At 49.7% G+C, this 15,758-nt stretch overlaps 2 protein-coding genes across 2 annotated transcripts in view; one reads left to right on the plus strand and one right to left on the minus strand.

The window, feature by feature from the left end:
- The first annotated feature begins 1,022 nt into the window (after positions 1-1,022).
- rxfp3 (relaxin family peptide receptor 3) lies at positions 1,023-5,111 on the plus strand. The gene has a single exon (XM_060049757.1). It carries the CDS (start codon positions 2,619-2,621, stop codon positions 3,909-3,911), a length of 1,293 nt encoding a protein of 430 aa, XP_059905740.1. The 5' UTR covers positions 1,023-2,618; the 3' UTR covers positions 3,912-5,111.
- A 32-nt stretch (positions 5,112-5,143) lies between these two features.
- Positions 5,144-15,758, minus strand: part of slc45a2 (solute carrier family 45 member 2) — an 11,486-nt gene continuing 871 nt past the window's right edge. Inside the window, exons 2-8 of the mRNA XM_060049764.1 lie at positions 15,483-15,758; positions 13,700-13,876; positions 8,974-9,380; positions 7,953-8,096; positions 6,988-7,111; positions 5,761-5,966; positions 5,144-5,438 (exon numbers count right to left, since the gene is read on the minus strand). The exon at positions 15,483-15,758 is cut by the window's right edge and continues 56 nt beyond it. Of these exons, the coding sequence (XP_059905747.1) occupies positions 5,220-5,438; positions 5,761-5,966; positions 6,988-7,111; positions 7,953-8,096; positions 8,974-9,380; positions 13,700-13,876; positions 15,483-15,758 (1,553 nt within the window). The 3' untranslated portion in view covers positions 5,144-5,219. The remainder of the gene's footprint in view (positions 5,439-5,760; positions 5,967-6,987; positions 7,112-7,952; positions 8,097-8,973; positions 9,381-13,699; positions 13,877-15,482) is intronic.

Genomic DNA, 15,758 nt, shown 5'->3' on the forward strand with positions numbered 1-15,758 from the left:
TACTTCTAGGTCTATTTCTATAGCAACCTTTGATCAACAGTTTGTTATGCAGGTTATCCTGCAGAATTATGATGCCCCTTTGTTTTTTTATCCTCTCCTTCAACATGTAAGCCTTAATGACATGGTTTAATCACAGCTCTTAACATCCAGTATGAAAACCGCTAGGCATACCTGAGAAAAAATCTAGCGTTGGATCATGGACAGTCCTTAGTGCTTGACACATAACAATATATTTTCACACAACAGTATTCACATCTGAAACACTATGCCAGTAGGAAGAGGAGAAGTTATTTCTTTCTGCAGTCAGTTAGCAGTTAACCTTAACAGAGTTAACCCTAACCCTAGCAGTGAGTTAACCCTAACCCTACTAGTGAGTTAACCCTAACCCTAGCCATGGGTTAACCCTAACCCTAGCAGTCAGTTAACCCTAAACCTAGCAGCGAGTTAACTCTAGCAGTGAGCTTACCCCAACCCTAGCAGTGAGTTAATCCTAGCAGAGGGTTAACCCTAACCCTAGCAGTGGGTTAACCCTAACCCTAGAAGTGAGTTAACCCTAGCAGTGAATTAACCCTAACCCTTGCAGTGAGTTAACCCTAACCCTAGCCTGTAGTTCACCTGAGGATTTTCACCCTCATTTCATTCATTGTGTTTGTCAATAGAGCAAACAGACCAACCAAAGGCTGATTAGTCTCAGGGGTGTGTGTGTGTGTGTGTGTGTGTGTGTGTGTGTGTGTGTGTGTGTGTGTGTGTGTGTGTGTGTGTGTGTGTGTGTGTGTGTGTGTGTGTGTGTGTGTGTGTGTGTGTGTGTGTGTGTGTGTGTGTGTGTGTGTGTGAGTCTGGTGGTGAATAACCTGATTGCAGTTAAGGACAGATACATACCAGATACTTTCAATGTCGCGTTTCCAAATACCTTGAAACAGGAGCTGATATACAGAATCTCAGCCGTCATTTGATCCGAGAGAACAACTATTACCACTTGGCACAGTGGTAATAGTGCTTCTAAATTCAAGAAATTTAATTGCAATCACAGAAGTAGACAGTAATGAGTTGTTGTTCATTGTTGGGTAATCAATCATTCAATTATTTGTAATTTTTAGAAGTGATTGATGGGCTTAAAATTGTTCTGCAAAACAGTTTTGCCCTCAACAAAAATAGTGAACAAAAAGTCGTGCATTCTGATTCTGTATAAGCCTTATTAATAGTTAGATTAGTTTATGTCGTGTCACTAAGCACCACAGGAGGCCAGTATAGTACAACTGTTCTAATATTGGAACTGGCCTATAATGTTATCATACGCTTGTCATTTCAAAATGTATTCTGTGGATTAACATAATTTATTTGATGGTAAGTCACCCTAGATAGGTTTGACACATTAATTATTCAACCCAACACACACAGATTACCCTTGTCATCTAAATCACACAAAATAAACTCTGGCAGGGAAGGAAGGAATATGTAAAACAGGGGGAGGGAATCTTTTTTTGAAAAATAAGAGGATCATACATTTCTGGAGGGGTGCTGTGCTGTCTCATAATTCGACAGGGTATTAAAGAGTTGACGCACAGAGGCCAACAGACATGAGATTATGCACACACACGGGCATGCACACACACACACACACACACACACACACACACACACACACACACACACACACACACACACACACACACACACACACACACACACACACACACACACACACACACACACACACACACACACGTGAATTACGTAACAACTGTGATTGGAAAAAGTTTATCAGTCTTTAAAGTCAATAAACTACATTCTTCACATCTGGTAAAACCACGAGGCGTTCCCTTCCCCAGTACACACAGAGGCACACAACGCACGCCCCCACACCCTTTTGATTGTTTGACAGCACAGTTCGTCCTAATTTCTTCTCCTTTTCCTTTCAAAATCTTGTATTTGTATCATCTATAGCCTATTTATTTGTCCCTTGTACAATTAACGTTGCAAATGACTTCAAAATGTATTTAGTTAACGTTTTTGTACACCCTGTTGGTTATCTTCACCGTCCGATGTGTGGTATATCACAACAACATCGACATCCTTCCTTGCAGTGGTGTGAGGCATTCCACTCCTTTAATTAGTCTGTGCTTTTACACGTGGAATCAGAACCACGGACAGCGCCTGCTCCATGCAGCTGTACTGGAGGGACCTGGATGATAAAAGCCTGGTGGTGGGGGGAGCCTATGGTCAGACCGCAAATCAACTCTGATGGGGAAACACCTGGGCGCCGGACACACCGCAAACAGCTTCCGCTGGATTGATCACTTTCATACACCAAGGAGCAACCGGTCGGATTTACTACTGTAAAGACGCGGGAATGCGATGAACAGTTCACAAGAAGTTTCACCTTCAAACTGTTGGATGGATATATAGACTACATTTTTGACAGCTGTTTGTGTGCTTACGTGTGTGTGCGCGCGCGTGTGTCTGCGCGCGTGCGTGTGTGTGTGTGTGTGTGTGTGTGTGTGTGTGTGTGTGTGTGTGTGTGTGTGTGTGTGTGTGTGTGTGTGTGTGTGTGTGTGTGTGTGTGTGTGTGTGTGTGTGTGAGAGAGAGAGCGCTTGCAGGGGGGCATCAATCGCTTGAGATGTCCGGGGAATACCCCAACCCGTACGAGGGCTCCACAGAGTTCTCCTCCAGCTGCTGCCTTGTGGGGAACTTCTCCTTCAGCCTAAACGCCACCCACAACTACAACAACAAAAACAACCGCTCCACCACAAATTCGTTCCAGCTGTCCAACATCAACAGCAAAGATAAAGTGGGATACGGCGGGGACGGCTCGGCTGCGCTGAGGATCACCATCTCTATAATCTACTCCGTGGTCTGCGCGCTGGGACTGATCGGCAACCTGCTGGTGCTGTACCTGATGCGTTCCAAACACGTGTGGAGGAAGTCCTCCATCAACCTTTTCGTCACCGGGCTGGCCCTGACGGACCTCCAGTTCGTGCTGGTGCTGCCCTTCTGGGCGGTGGAGAACGCGCTAGACTTCAAGTGGATCTTCGGCAAGGCCATGTGCAAGATCGTGTCCTACGTGACCGCGATGAACATGTACGCCAGCGTCTTCTTCCTCACCGCCATGAGCGCGGCGCGCTACTGTTCCCTGTCCTCTGCGCTTCGGGGTGGCCGGCGCGGTGACGGAAGCGGCGCGCGCTGTGCGCGTTGCTTTTGCTCCGCCAAATGGATCAGTGCGTTGATCTGGTGCGCCGCCGTCTCCGCGGCACTGCCGCACGCGGTGTACTCTACCACGGCCACCGTGTCAGAAGAGGAGCTGTGTCTGGTGAAGTTCCCTGACGCGCCGGGGGACGCGCAGTTCTGGCTTGGGATGTACCACGCTCAGAAGGTTCTAATGGGCTTCGTTGTCCCGCTGGGGGTCATCAGCGTGTACTATCTGCTGCTGCTGCGCGTCATCCACTCCAAGCGCGGCAGCAACTCGAGCGCGAAAAGACGCTCCAAGGTGACCAAGTCCGTGACCATCATAGTGCTGTGTTTCTTTCTGTGCTGGCTGCCCAACCAGGCGCTAACGGTGTGGGGCATCCTGATCAAACTCAACGTGGTGGACTTTAGTTCCGAGTACTACACGACGCAGGCGTACCTTTTCCCCGTGTCAGTGTGCCTGGCGCACTCCAACAGCTGCCTGAACCCCATCTTATACTGCCTGATGAGACGGGAGTTTAGGAAGGTGCTGAGCAAACTCCTTTGGAGGATCACGTCGCGGTCCGTGACCAACATAAGGCCGTTCACAGCCACCACCAAGCCGGAGCCAGACGAGCAGGGACGGGTCCTGGTTCCCATCCACTCCCCTGAGGAGCCGGTGGCGTTCTACCCGCCCGGGGCTGTTGTCTACAACCAAAGGAACGACGCTCTGCCGAACAGTACATGAGGCCCGGGCCGATCTGACTGGGAATGTTTGGGTCGAAAATCGTTGATTTGGCCAGATGACTGACGACTGAAAAAGTACTATAATAGCGATAGCTGTCTGTCTGTCCGTCTGTCTGTCTGTCTGTCTGTCTGTCTGTCTGTCTGTCTGTCTGTCTGTCTGTCTGTCTGTCTGTCTGTCTGTCTGTCTGTCCGTCCGTCCGTCCGTCCGTCCGTCCGTCTGTCTGTCTGTCTGTCTGTCTGTCTGTCTGTCTGTCTGTCTGTCTGTCTGTCTGTCTGTCTGTCTGTCTGTCTGTCTGTCTGTCTGTCTGTCTGTCTGTCTGTCTGTCTAGGGACACATTAAGTAGGCTACCTCTATATGTCTTCAATGTCGTCATCACAGACTTAATATTTTACTGGCACATTTCAGGCAAATTATTTTGTTGTTATTGATTTTATAAGAAATACAATAGCGGTACCCCAAACATAAATGTATGTAAATGTTGCTATTTTCTATGGTTATGTCGACGTACTTTTGTACGCATTTCAAGATGATCCACAAAAGGAACTGAAGAAAGAAAAGGACAGGACATAGAAAAACAAACAATGCCGGAGCCTTTCATTGCGATGGAGAGAGCATACTTATGTCTTCCATAGGGGCCCAGAGCTGTGAGTGTGTGAGTGATCTCTCCCTGGGGACCCCTTCTCCTGGTCAAGTGTCTCACTAAACAGACAGTGTTATTCAATCAAATTTCACGGCCTTCCTTTTAGATATAAATTGACTGTCACCACTTCTTGGTCTGTTTTGTTTTCGACTCCAGGTCTATTTATCATTCGATGTTTTTATAGACATTTATTAATGTCTCACAATGTGAGACATTATCGTGTCAGTTGTGATTCTCATCATACAGGTGTGTGTGTGTGTGTGTGTGTGTGTGTGTGTGTGTGTGTGTGTGTGTGTGTGTGTGTGTGTGTGTGTGTGTGTGTGTGTGTGTGTGTGTGTGTGTGTGTGTGTGTGTGTGTGTGTGTGTGTGTGTGTGTGTGTGTGTGTGTGTGTGTGTGTGTGTGCAGAATAGCTAAACGACTTTGTGGTGGAGAAGCTGACTGAGATACGTGTCTAGATTCTGTTGATTTTTATGCAAATGCCAATGAATGCCATTTAATATTCATAACAAAATCATGTCCGAAAAAGAGACTAAACCCAAAACGTTTGTCTTCACTTCCCCAGTCACACAAAAAAATAAAAAATCCGGTCACTCGTATAAAGATTCCGTTATTTATTAAAACACTCATTTTGACAATCGCAAAAAAACAAAGGGGGTCCAAAAAAAAATCACTTGACGTCTCTGACGAAAAGGGCGATGAAGACACAGCCGAGGAAGGCCACGGCGGACGCCCCGACGACCACCACCACGCTGCCGGCCACGTTGACCAGGGCCCCCAGCCCCGCTCCCACCAGGATCTGGGCCAGCTGCACCATGCACGTCAGCGCCGCGCAGTCCACGCCCGTGCCCCGCTGCGGCTCATTGGACTCAAGTAGCCTCAGCTGCTCCTGATGGGTGGAACATTTGATTTGAATAAATTGTATATTTGACATGGATATTGACATATATCAAATCATTCAGCTAAATTAGATAGAGAGAGAGAGAGAGAGAGAGAGAGAGAGAGAGAGAGAGAGAGAGAGAGAGAGAGAGAGAGAGAGAGAGAGAGAGAGAGAGAGAGAGAGAGAGAGAGAGAGAGAGAGAGAGAGAGAGAGAGAGAGAGAGAGAGGGAGAGGGAGAGGGAGAGAGAGAGACAGAGAGAGAGAGAGAGCAAACGAGAGAGAGAGTGCGGGCGAAGGAGACCACTCCACTCCAAAACATGTGTCCCGCTACCTCCTCCTCGCGCTGGTACTCTGCGATGAGGTTGAAGGGGATGGTGTACAGCGTGCTGGACATCACGCCGAACACGCTGCAGAGCACCAGGGTGGCCACCACGTTGGGGAAGAGGCCGATGAGGCCGGTGCCCAGGCCGAACACAAAGTAGCCCACGAAGTACAGCCCCTTCAGGCCGACGTGGGGCAGCAGCAGTCGCTGCACGTCTGGAGGCGGACACGGGGGAGGACGGAAACAGATAAAAGTCGCTTGAACCGGAACTTAGCACTGTATGTGTGAGAGCCGCCCCAGGAGGTTAGATTTATGCGCTATCGCTTGAGTTTAATTGGCCTCAAATGGCAGAGCGAACCGTGAGCTAATGAGTGGAATGCTCGGAGCGAATTTTAATTTCGAGTTGACTGGCCCTGCGGCTGTTAGAAACTGACAATTTGGAATCACTTATTACTCATTAATAGGCCTTTGTGTTTTTTAGAAACAAGTAAACAGACTGTTGAATGAATCATACAACGGCAAAAACAAAATGGACCAACACTGTCTACCGCGCCGATAGGATTTCAGTCGTTTCGTAACTGGCTCACAGTTTCAATTTAAACGTCAAGGTTGGCACGACATGTTTCCCGCTGCTGCAAGCGATTTTTCCAATCCCAAGTGTTGTTTGTACTTGTGCCATTATATTGCTGTCCTGCTACTTCTCACACTCCAGCTGGTAGCTCACTGCAGCCGAAAATCGATTTGTTTGGCCCATCGCAATCCTCTTGGTGCAGCTGGCTCCTTAGAAACACGATCCGCTCAGGAACGCTGAGGAAGCTGTCTATCTGCCCTCACAATGCTTTTCACTGCGTTTCACTCTATTTATTGCAGTATACTTTTAATATTGAATAATGGTCAACTGCTGACTGGACAGCTGTGCATCCTGACACCTGACACCTTAGTTGAATACAATAATGCATAATAAAATGCCCACGTATACCAGTATATTATGTGTAAACGCACGAGCACGAGCACACACACACACACACACACACGCACACACACACACACACACACACACACACACACACACACACACACACACACACACACACACACACACACACACACACACACATGCACACACGCACACACAGACACACACACACACACACACCCCCCCACACACACACACACACGCACGCACACACACGCACACACACACACACGCACACTCCCACTCACAAACAGACTTACATGAGTAGAGTGCCGAAGATACAGCGTTGATGCAGAGTCCCCAGCAGCCAATTTCAACACCTCTCTCATATCTGCTATAAGCTGTTGAGCTATGGGCAGCGTACGGGTTTCCTTTGTATACAATCTGAGAGAGACACACTTGCCAAAGTCACTATGACGCACACCAATGGTTTCATAACCTGAGCCATTGAAGGCTCTAAATGACACAGGGTTTGTAAAAGCTTTTGATGAATGAACCAAGAAAAAGGATTGTAATATTAATGTAAGAAGTGATGTAAGAATTAAGCTTTTACTTGAATATAGGCCTACCTTTTTCACAGGGTTAGGGTATTATATTGAGATCGCATGGATCTTATAATTAAGCCTTTTACTTGAATAGACCCTTTTCAACAGGGTTAGGGTCGTCATTCTTAATGCCAGCTCCCAAAGAATACGTGGAAAATAACGCATAACGCACTACGCATGACATGAGTGTGTGACGGTGAACTGCTCTATTTCCGCCATAGGTGCCGCCAAAGAGAACGAAATGGAGATCTCCGAGATTAGCACTTTGTTTCACTTTTCTTTCAATTTACTTAGCAGTAAATTTATCATAGCAGTCATGCCCTGGTATCTCAGCGTCCCCGCCACGCTCCCATGTGTTCTCCAACAATAAACTGTGGGTGATGATACATTGTCTCTCCTCAAAGACACCCACACACACACACACACACGTGCACGGAACTCGCACACACACACAAACAAACACACAGACAGACCGACAGACATACACACACAAACACATAGAAAAACACATACACGGACACACATGCACACACACAAACGCACAGACACACAAGAACAAACAGACACACACACACACACACACACATACACACAAACACAAACATGCATTTAGGGGGGTAAGCGAAGGGTTATAATACTATAATACCATAATACCAGGTTATAAAGGAGGTGAACCATACCTGTCCCATGAAGTCAGTGAAGAAGAGCATGTTGCAGAGAAAGGCCGTCCATCCCAACAGGTGACTAATGCACAGGTATCGGTAGTCGTTTGGCATGTTGAACATGACCTTCATTAACGACCTGAATGTCATTCTCTTCTGGGCCTGAACACCCCCCCCCCCCCCCCACACCCACACACACACACACACACACACACACACACACACACACACACACACACACACACACACACACACACACACACACACGCAAGCAGAGAGAAAGATACACACACAAATAATTAAAATGGAGACAACACCAGGCATGTGGAGTATTGGTTTATATAAAAATGAAGGGTAGTGTCATTTTGTTTAGTGTAATGGAATGTAATTTAGCGTATGTAATTTCATTTAAGGCCATGTCATGTATGTAATGTAAAGTAATCGAATCAAGTATGATGAAGAGATGCACATATTTTAAACCGTGTGACCTCAGTTGGGAAACTTTACTGGCATCAGGGTTGTTAACCTCTGTCTCTGTTTATGTATCCGTGTGTCTGTCTGTCTACCTGTCTGTCTGTTTATCTGTCTGTATGTACGTCCATCACTCAGTCTGCCTGTCGGTCTCCCTGTCCATCAGTCCAACTAGAAACCAGATGGAAACTAGAAATATGAACGAAGGAGGGTTCAGTGTAATTAGTCAGTGTTATATTGGCCTGTATTGCAAGTAGGGTTTTTCGTTGTGCTCTCTAACGTGCACCTTTGTGCGGGAGTGGCTGTGGATGACGGCTGGTGTAAGCAGCCTCAGCTGGCCCCTCTCAGACTGATTGGACTCTGGGGCCGGGGGGGGGGCTGCCCACCTGTTGCGCATTGAGCAATCTATGCGCAACAGCTTCATGCGGCCGTCACCGCACCCACTCCCACCGGCGGCCAATCAGGCCTCTCTTCACAGCGAGAGACCTGCATAAACGAATGCGTTTCAATAAAGCCTTCAGGACCTAAAAACAAAAGGTCCCCCCCCCACACACACCCACACACCCACCTCCTTGTTGGGCTGCTTGGCGCTGGAGGTGACGGCGTTGGCCTCGGACAGAACGGAGAAAGACCGGGGCCGGATCTCCATAGTCGTCTGGTAGGTGGGCTCCTTGGGCAGCGCTCCGTAGCCGCCGCCGCCACCGCCGCCGCCGCCACCGCCGCCGCCGCCGCTCTGGTACCGCATCAGAGGGATGCCCCCCGAGGTGGAGGTCGAGCTGGGGGGCATCACGGGGGACTGCGGCGCCTTGTCCAGGGGCGTCTCCGGGATGCTGACCAGGTGGACGGTGAGGAAGAGGACCCAGGTCAACGCCGAGAAGAAGTAGATGACCTGGTACTCGGAGCCCAGCAGCTTGCCCAGCGAGGAGTGGCCCCAGTCCATGGCTCCTATCAGGTAGCCGAAGGCGCCCCCCAGACCTGGAAGACCAAGCGCCGCAGCGGAACGGTGAGACCACTGAACAGCAGCGCCTCGTCAGAGACTCATTTAGCAGCGGTGGATCGTGACACAAAGGAGGAGGGCACCAGACCGATTGATTTGGCCTTTTTGCATGATCAACTGTTGGGGTGTCAGCCCCCCCCGCCCCCCCGCTTTGCCATGTAGGTGATTTGGGAAAACTGTCAAACCTTTCAGGATTTTTTTTAATCGCCGAAGGCGCAGAGGCAAGAGGCACTTCATTGATTTAAGTTAAATCCGTCTGTCATGCATCACGACCGCCGGCAAGTTTCTACTCTTTTTGAGGAGCAGAAGTTTGGGATACGCACCGGTCGAGTCTAGGTTTGAAAAGGTCTGTTGATCCTTTCATTTTGTGGCTGCACATCATCGATGTGCAGCCAAGGATGAATCACGGTTAGGTATGGCTTGGCCTCGTTCTGTTCTCATCGACCTCCCGGCCAGAGCCCTATCTCTGACCCCCACTGCTAGTGGATCAGACAGTCGATATGTCTCGCCTTCATCCTGTTTTCATCCGCCTCCCTGCCAAGCGTCGGCTTCTACCCCCCACTACTCTTGAGTTGATCTAAACAATTGATATGCATTCACCTTGATCCTGTTCCCATCCCCCTGCCTGCCAGACCTGTCTCTCACTGTACCGGAGGAGTAGAACAGGAAGCATGTCGGAGGGTCGGCTTGAGCATTATGGCCCAATCCCATTTCTACCCCTTACCCCTTCCCCTTACCCCTTAACCCTTCCCCTTCCCCCTTCCCCTTACCCCTTCAAAACAAGGGGGAGGGGTAAGGGGAAGGGGTAAGGGGTAGAAATGGGATTGGGCCTAAATATCCTTCTTTCACTTTACGGTCCGACAACAGATCCCTCGCATACCAACAGGTCTGGGAGACAATCTTACCCCTGGAGGTCAGGGGATTGCTTCTTTTGGTATGTTGACGGGTTACGATTAGACGGTGTCTGCCCTGCACTTGTTTTGTGATGAATCAAGGACGCAATTATGGTAGAAAGTGACACAGAGATTGTAATAGTGGGAGAGAGCAATTCATATCAATGGGACAGTGAAATAATAATGGGACAGCATAACGACGCAGCAACGCATTATAATGGGACACAAAGCAAAACATAAGAGTGTGAGTGTGATGAGAGTCCATGTAGCAGGATGGCATTGGTTGTTTGGAACCGGGGGAAGCTGAAGGAGCTCATGAATAAAGGGTCGAACATAAATCTGCATGATTGTAGAGTTATTGGATCAATCATGTCAATGCACAGATAGTATTATGCAAATGATGACAGTGCAGAACGACTAATGGCCATACCCAGGGTGAAGCATTAATTCACTCGCTCCCCCCTGCATCCATGAGTCTGTTTGTCTCTGTTCTCCTCATGTCTAGGGGACAGAGAGGCTAACATAAAGCCAACTCAAGGCGTACAGACTCTGGGTTTCACGAGAAAAACAAAGCAGGCAAAAGCTGTCCTGGTTTAACAGATTCATCCACCTGCTTTGGATGCTTGAATCCTTTCACTTGTTTGGGTTATGGTGTGATTTGTTGTTGAAGTGTAACAAGTGTAGTCTATAAATGGATAATGGATCAAAATAACACCAAACCAAAATAACCTATTTAAAGTGTGTCGAGCTGCGTTCTCCAGAGGCCAGCTGGATTATCCTCGCCCAACCTCAGAATTCTCAGTTGAAATATGAAACTAATCGAAATGACCCCAGCAGTAATCGTATAATTAACACTGGCAGTGTTTCATGAGGATTAAAATCATGGGCGGAAAAAATGCTTGGTTTTGTGAAAGAAAAATGTAATTACACCCCCATTAATTATACTAACGCTTCTCTGATTCATTCTGTTTCTTGCTCTCACGCTCTTAAACACCCAGACATTCCCCCCCCCCCCCACACACACACACACACACACACTGGATCCCGATCTCCCTCCAACCCCCTTAAGAAACGTCACATGATGCCAGCCTCGCAGTGGCGTCAGGGTAGTCGTGACGCAGGTCATGTGTCCGGGCTCCCTCTCTCTCAGCACAGCCCCGTGACTGCAGCACATGACCCCCGGCTGGGCTGGATTATACTGGCCCCGCACCGCCGGCTCACTGCACCCTGGGCCTCCACGAGCAGATCCCTGGCTCCTGGGCCCTCATACTCTGTGGGGTAAAGCATGAGCCACATGGGGGATACAACATGGGCCACATGGGGTTAAGCATGGGCCTCAAGTGGGGTGAAGCATGGGCCTCATGTGGGCTGAAGCATGGGCCTCAAGTGGGGTGAAGCATGGGCCTCAAGTGGGGTGAAGCATGGGCCTCATGTGGGGTGAGGCATGGGCCTCATGGGGGCTGAAGCATGGGCCTCAAGTGGGGTGAAGCATGGGCCTCATGTGGGGTGAGGCATGGGCCTCATGGGGGCTGAAGCGTGGGCCTCAAGTGGGGTGAGGCATGGGCCTCATGGGGGCTGAAGCGTGGGCCAGCATTGTGTCTGGTAAATTGGAACCAATGCAGAGAGGGCTCGGAAAAGGTACATTTGAAAAGAAAGACGCAGTTTTCAACTGGGTCATCTGGCGTCATCATCTCGTGCAACTAGAGCATAAAGCACATTTTAAATAGATAACCCTTATACAATCCCTCACCCTTTCATAAAACCCAGAGCCCGAGATCAAATAAGCATTTCCTCTATAGCTAATCACCCACACCAATCCACTCCACACCAAATTAATCAGCAGGCAGAGCAGGGTCCATTACATGCATGACAAGTGTATGTGTGTGTGTGTTTGTGTGTATGTGACTGCAGCACATGACCCCCGGCTGGGCTGGATTATACTGGCCCCGCACCGCCGGCTCACTGCACCCTGGGCCTCCACGAGCAGATCCCTGGCTCCTGGGCCCTCATACTCTGTGGGGTAAAGCATGAGCCACATGGGGGATACAACATGGGCCACATGGGGTTAAGCATGGGCCTCAAGTGGGGTGAAGCATGGGCCTCATGTGGGCTGAAGCATGGGCCTCAAGTGGGGTGAAGCATGGGCCTCAAGTGGGGTGAAGCATGGGCCTCATGTGGGGTGAGGCATGGGCCTCATGGGGGCTGAAGCATGGGCCTCAAGTGGGGTGAAGCATGGGCCTCATGTGGGGTGAGGCATGGGCCTCATGGGGGCTGAAGCGTGGGCCTCAAGTGGGGTGAGGCATGGGCCTCATGGGGGCTGAAGCGTGGGCCAGCATTGTGTCTGGTAAATTGGAACCAATGCAGAGAGGGCTCGGAAAAGGTACATTTGAAAAGAAAGACGCAGTTTTCAACTGGGTCATCTGGCGTCATCATCTCGTGCAACTAGAGCATAAAGCACATTTTAAATAGATAACCCTTATACAATCCCTCACCCTTTCATAAAACCCAGAGCCCGAGATCAAATAAGCATTTCCTCTATAGCTAATCACCCACACCAATCCACTCCACACCAAATTAATCAGCAGGCAGAGCAGGGTCCATTACATGCATGACAAGTGTATGTGTGTGTGTGTTTGTGTGTATGTGTGTGCGTGTCGGTGTGTGTGTGTGTGTGTGTGTGTGTGCATACAGGTGTGTGAATGTATGTGTGCCCTTGTGCGCAGTTGTATTTGTGGGTTTCCATGTCTATGTGTGCGCGTGCACTTGCATATACTGTATATGAGTTAGAGTGTGCATGGGTGTGTGTGTGTGTGTGTGTGTGTGTGTGTGTTTTTTTCAACATACACATGTGCGTGTGTGCGTGTGAGATTTTGTGCACGTGTGAGTGTGTCTGCCCATGTCATCAGGACATTTCAGTTATCATTAACGCTGGAACACATTCCAGTTGCGTGGTTTTTCAGTCTTGTGTTGCGTAGGCCATCAGGAACCCACTGTTCTGATGCACAGTGTGTGAAGGGCTGAAACCTAATAGGGTCTGTGTGTTCAAAGGCGCAGGATAGCGTAGTTAGCTAATGTGTTAAATAGCTAGTGTTAAGTCACAGGGAGGTTCTGGGTTTTGAACCACAATGAGCCCCCAGTCCAGCTGTCAGCATCCTCAACGATTTACAAGAGGGATTATTCAGGATGGTGTAGTGGTCAGGGTTTCGGACTCCCCAGTCTGAAGTGACTGGGCTTGAGCCTCAACCTTCCCTGTAGGCCTCCTGAAGCAAGACGCCGCTCACCCCGCCTGGCACCCATTTACGGATCCTCGAAGGCATCGCCATGGGTGGCTTCGGGATTGGAGACTCTGTTAAATGTTCTATACGGTGTGTGGTGCAAACGAACGCCCATCCAGTTCCACGAACCTGTGAGCAGGGCATGGTAGTGGAGGCCTCTCTCCTTGTCTTGGTAGGAGCACACGTCAAAGAGGTAGGCCTTGATCGGCCCGTCAATGAAGTCGGCCGCAAAGTCAAACAGCACCACCCCCAGCATCACCACCACGATGGCCCATATCCTCTTGAGTTCCGGCTCACTGACGATTGCTGCAAGACAAGACACACACGCACACACACACACACACACACACACACACACACACACACACACACACACACACACACACACACACACACACACACACACACACACACACACACACACACACACACACGTGCGCACACACACATACGCACACACATACAACATAAAATAGGTCATCATACGTACGAATCAACTTGTATGATGTGTGCCATGATGTACTATCTGGCAAATATAACAGAACACCCTGCTCCTCCCGGGCCAAGGAAGACAAATAAGTACATTGACACTTAGCTCGGATTGAATAAGCTAGCAGTACAGGGTTAGCAGTATAACAATACTCAAACAACAACACTTAGGTGGAAGTAGTCGCCGTGCAAGAAGAGGAGAATAAAAGCTAAGGGTCATTCTTTGCAATTACCAAACTGAAGGCAATCCCAGCTAAGAGCACGGTGTCTGGACCAAGCTATTATGCTTTCCCAGGGGTAGGTCACCACAACCTCAGGAACATTCAGATGATCCGTCTCCACCGTGTGAGCTCCAACCAGAGCAATTAGCAAGCCCTAAATCATCCAACCCCTGTACACGCATGTAACGCCGCGTGAATACAGATTATTTATTAAGCTATACGTGAAGCCTTTATGCCCACCATTTATTCCACCATGCATATTTGTCATACATTAGTGGATAATAATATAGAGGATAATTTGTAAAGTCTCCGTCAAGGTCAGTGGTCATTATTAAAGCATTAGTATGCCAGCACAGGGTTAAAATTGTGTTCTCACCGTTTTTAATCGGACTAATACCATTCTGCAAACCTAGCGGGAATGTGACAAGATCAAGGGAAACCTCCTCCCCCCCCCCCCCCCCCCCCCCCCCCCCCCCCCCCCCCCACCCCCACCCCCCATGCATAATTATGGAAGCGAGTATTTGGCGACAGTGCGTGGTACAAAGTGTGAGCGCTGCCTTCAGCCCTTTAGCGCACTGAGCTGCTGTTGATGGCGTGTGTGTATTTCGCCCCCCCCCCCCGGAGACTAAAGTCCCTGATGAGGTAGGAAAGTTGTTCCAAACGGGGAAGTTAAAAAGTCTGTTTCTTTTCACAACCGTTTATACAACGCTTGCTTCGCGGTTGTACCGGGTAACGGGTTCCACATCCCTCCCAACCCCCCCCTCCCACACATCCACCCCCCCCCATCCCCTCACATCCATCCAAACCCTCACATCCAACAAACCTCCCTGAAATACCTCCCACCCGGCCCCTCACACACACACACACACACACACCACGTCGGAGGCATGTATTACGCATTATTGTTTCATGATTTGACTACTCTAAAATGTATCCCCGTAACGTCAGGTTTCTGGAATGTAATGTCTTTTGATTAAAATATAGGATCTGCGTCGTTAGCACATTATACAAATCCCACACACATCCACCCAGCCGAGCCCTCACATCCACCCTACCCCCCCTTAACATTCATCCACCCTCACCCCCCACCCTCACATACATCCAAAGACCCCTAACAATCAACCCCCCCCCACCCCCCTTTAACACACACCGAACCCCCCGCCCTCCCCTTCGCCCCCCCCCCCCCCCCCCCCCCCACTCACCTGAGACCACGGCGTCCCCGTTGAGGAAGAGGCTGATGCCCAGCAGCATGAGCAGGCCCAGTGCCAGGATGTAGGGCCGCCGGCGGCCCCAGGACGCGCGGCAGTAGTCGCTGGCCGAGCCGATGACGGGCTGCAGCAGGAAGCCCAGGATGGGGCTGATGAGCCACACCAGGCTGTAGAGGCTGCGCGGCAGCCCCACGCTCAGCAGCACCGGCGTGACGAACGCCGCCTCCACCGCGTAGCAGAACTCGCGGCCGAACATCACCAGGCCGTGCA

This window comes from Gadus macrocephalus, chromosome 4 (genome assembly GCF_031168955.1).
Source record: "Gadus macrocephalus chromosome 4, ASM3116895v1".
In the NCBI taxonomy this organism is placed as follows: domain Eukaryota; kingdom Metazoa; phylum Chordata; class Actinopteri; order Gadiformes; family Gadidae; genus Gadus; species Gadus macrocephalus.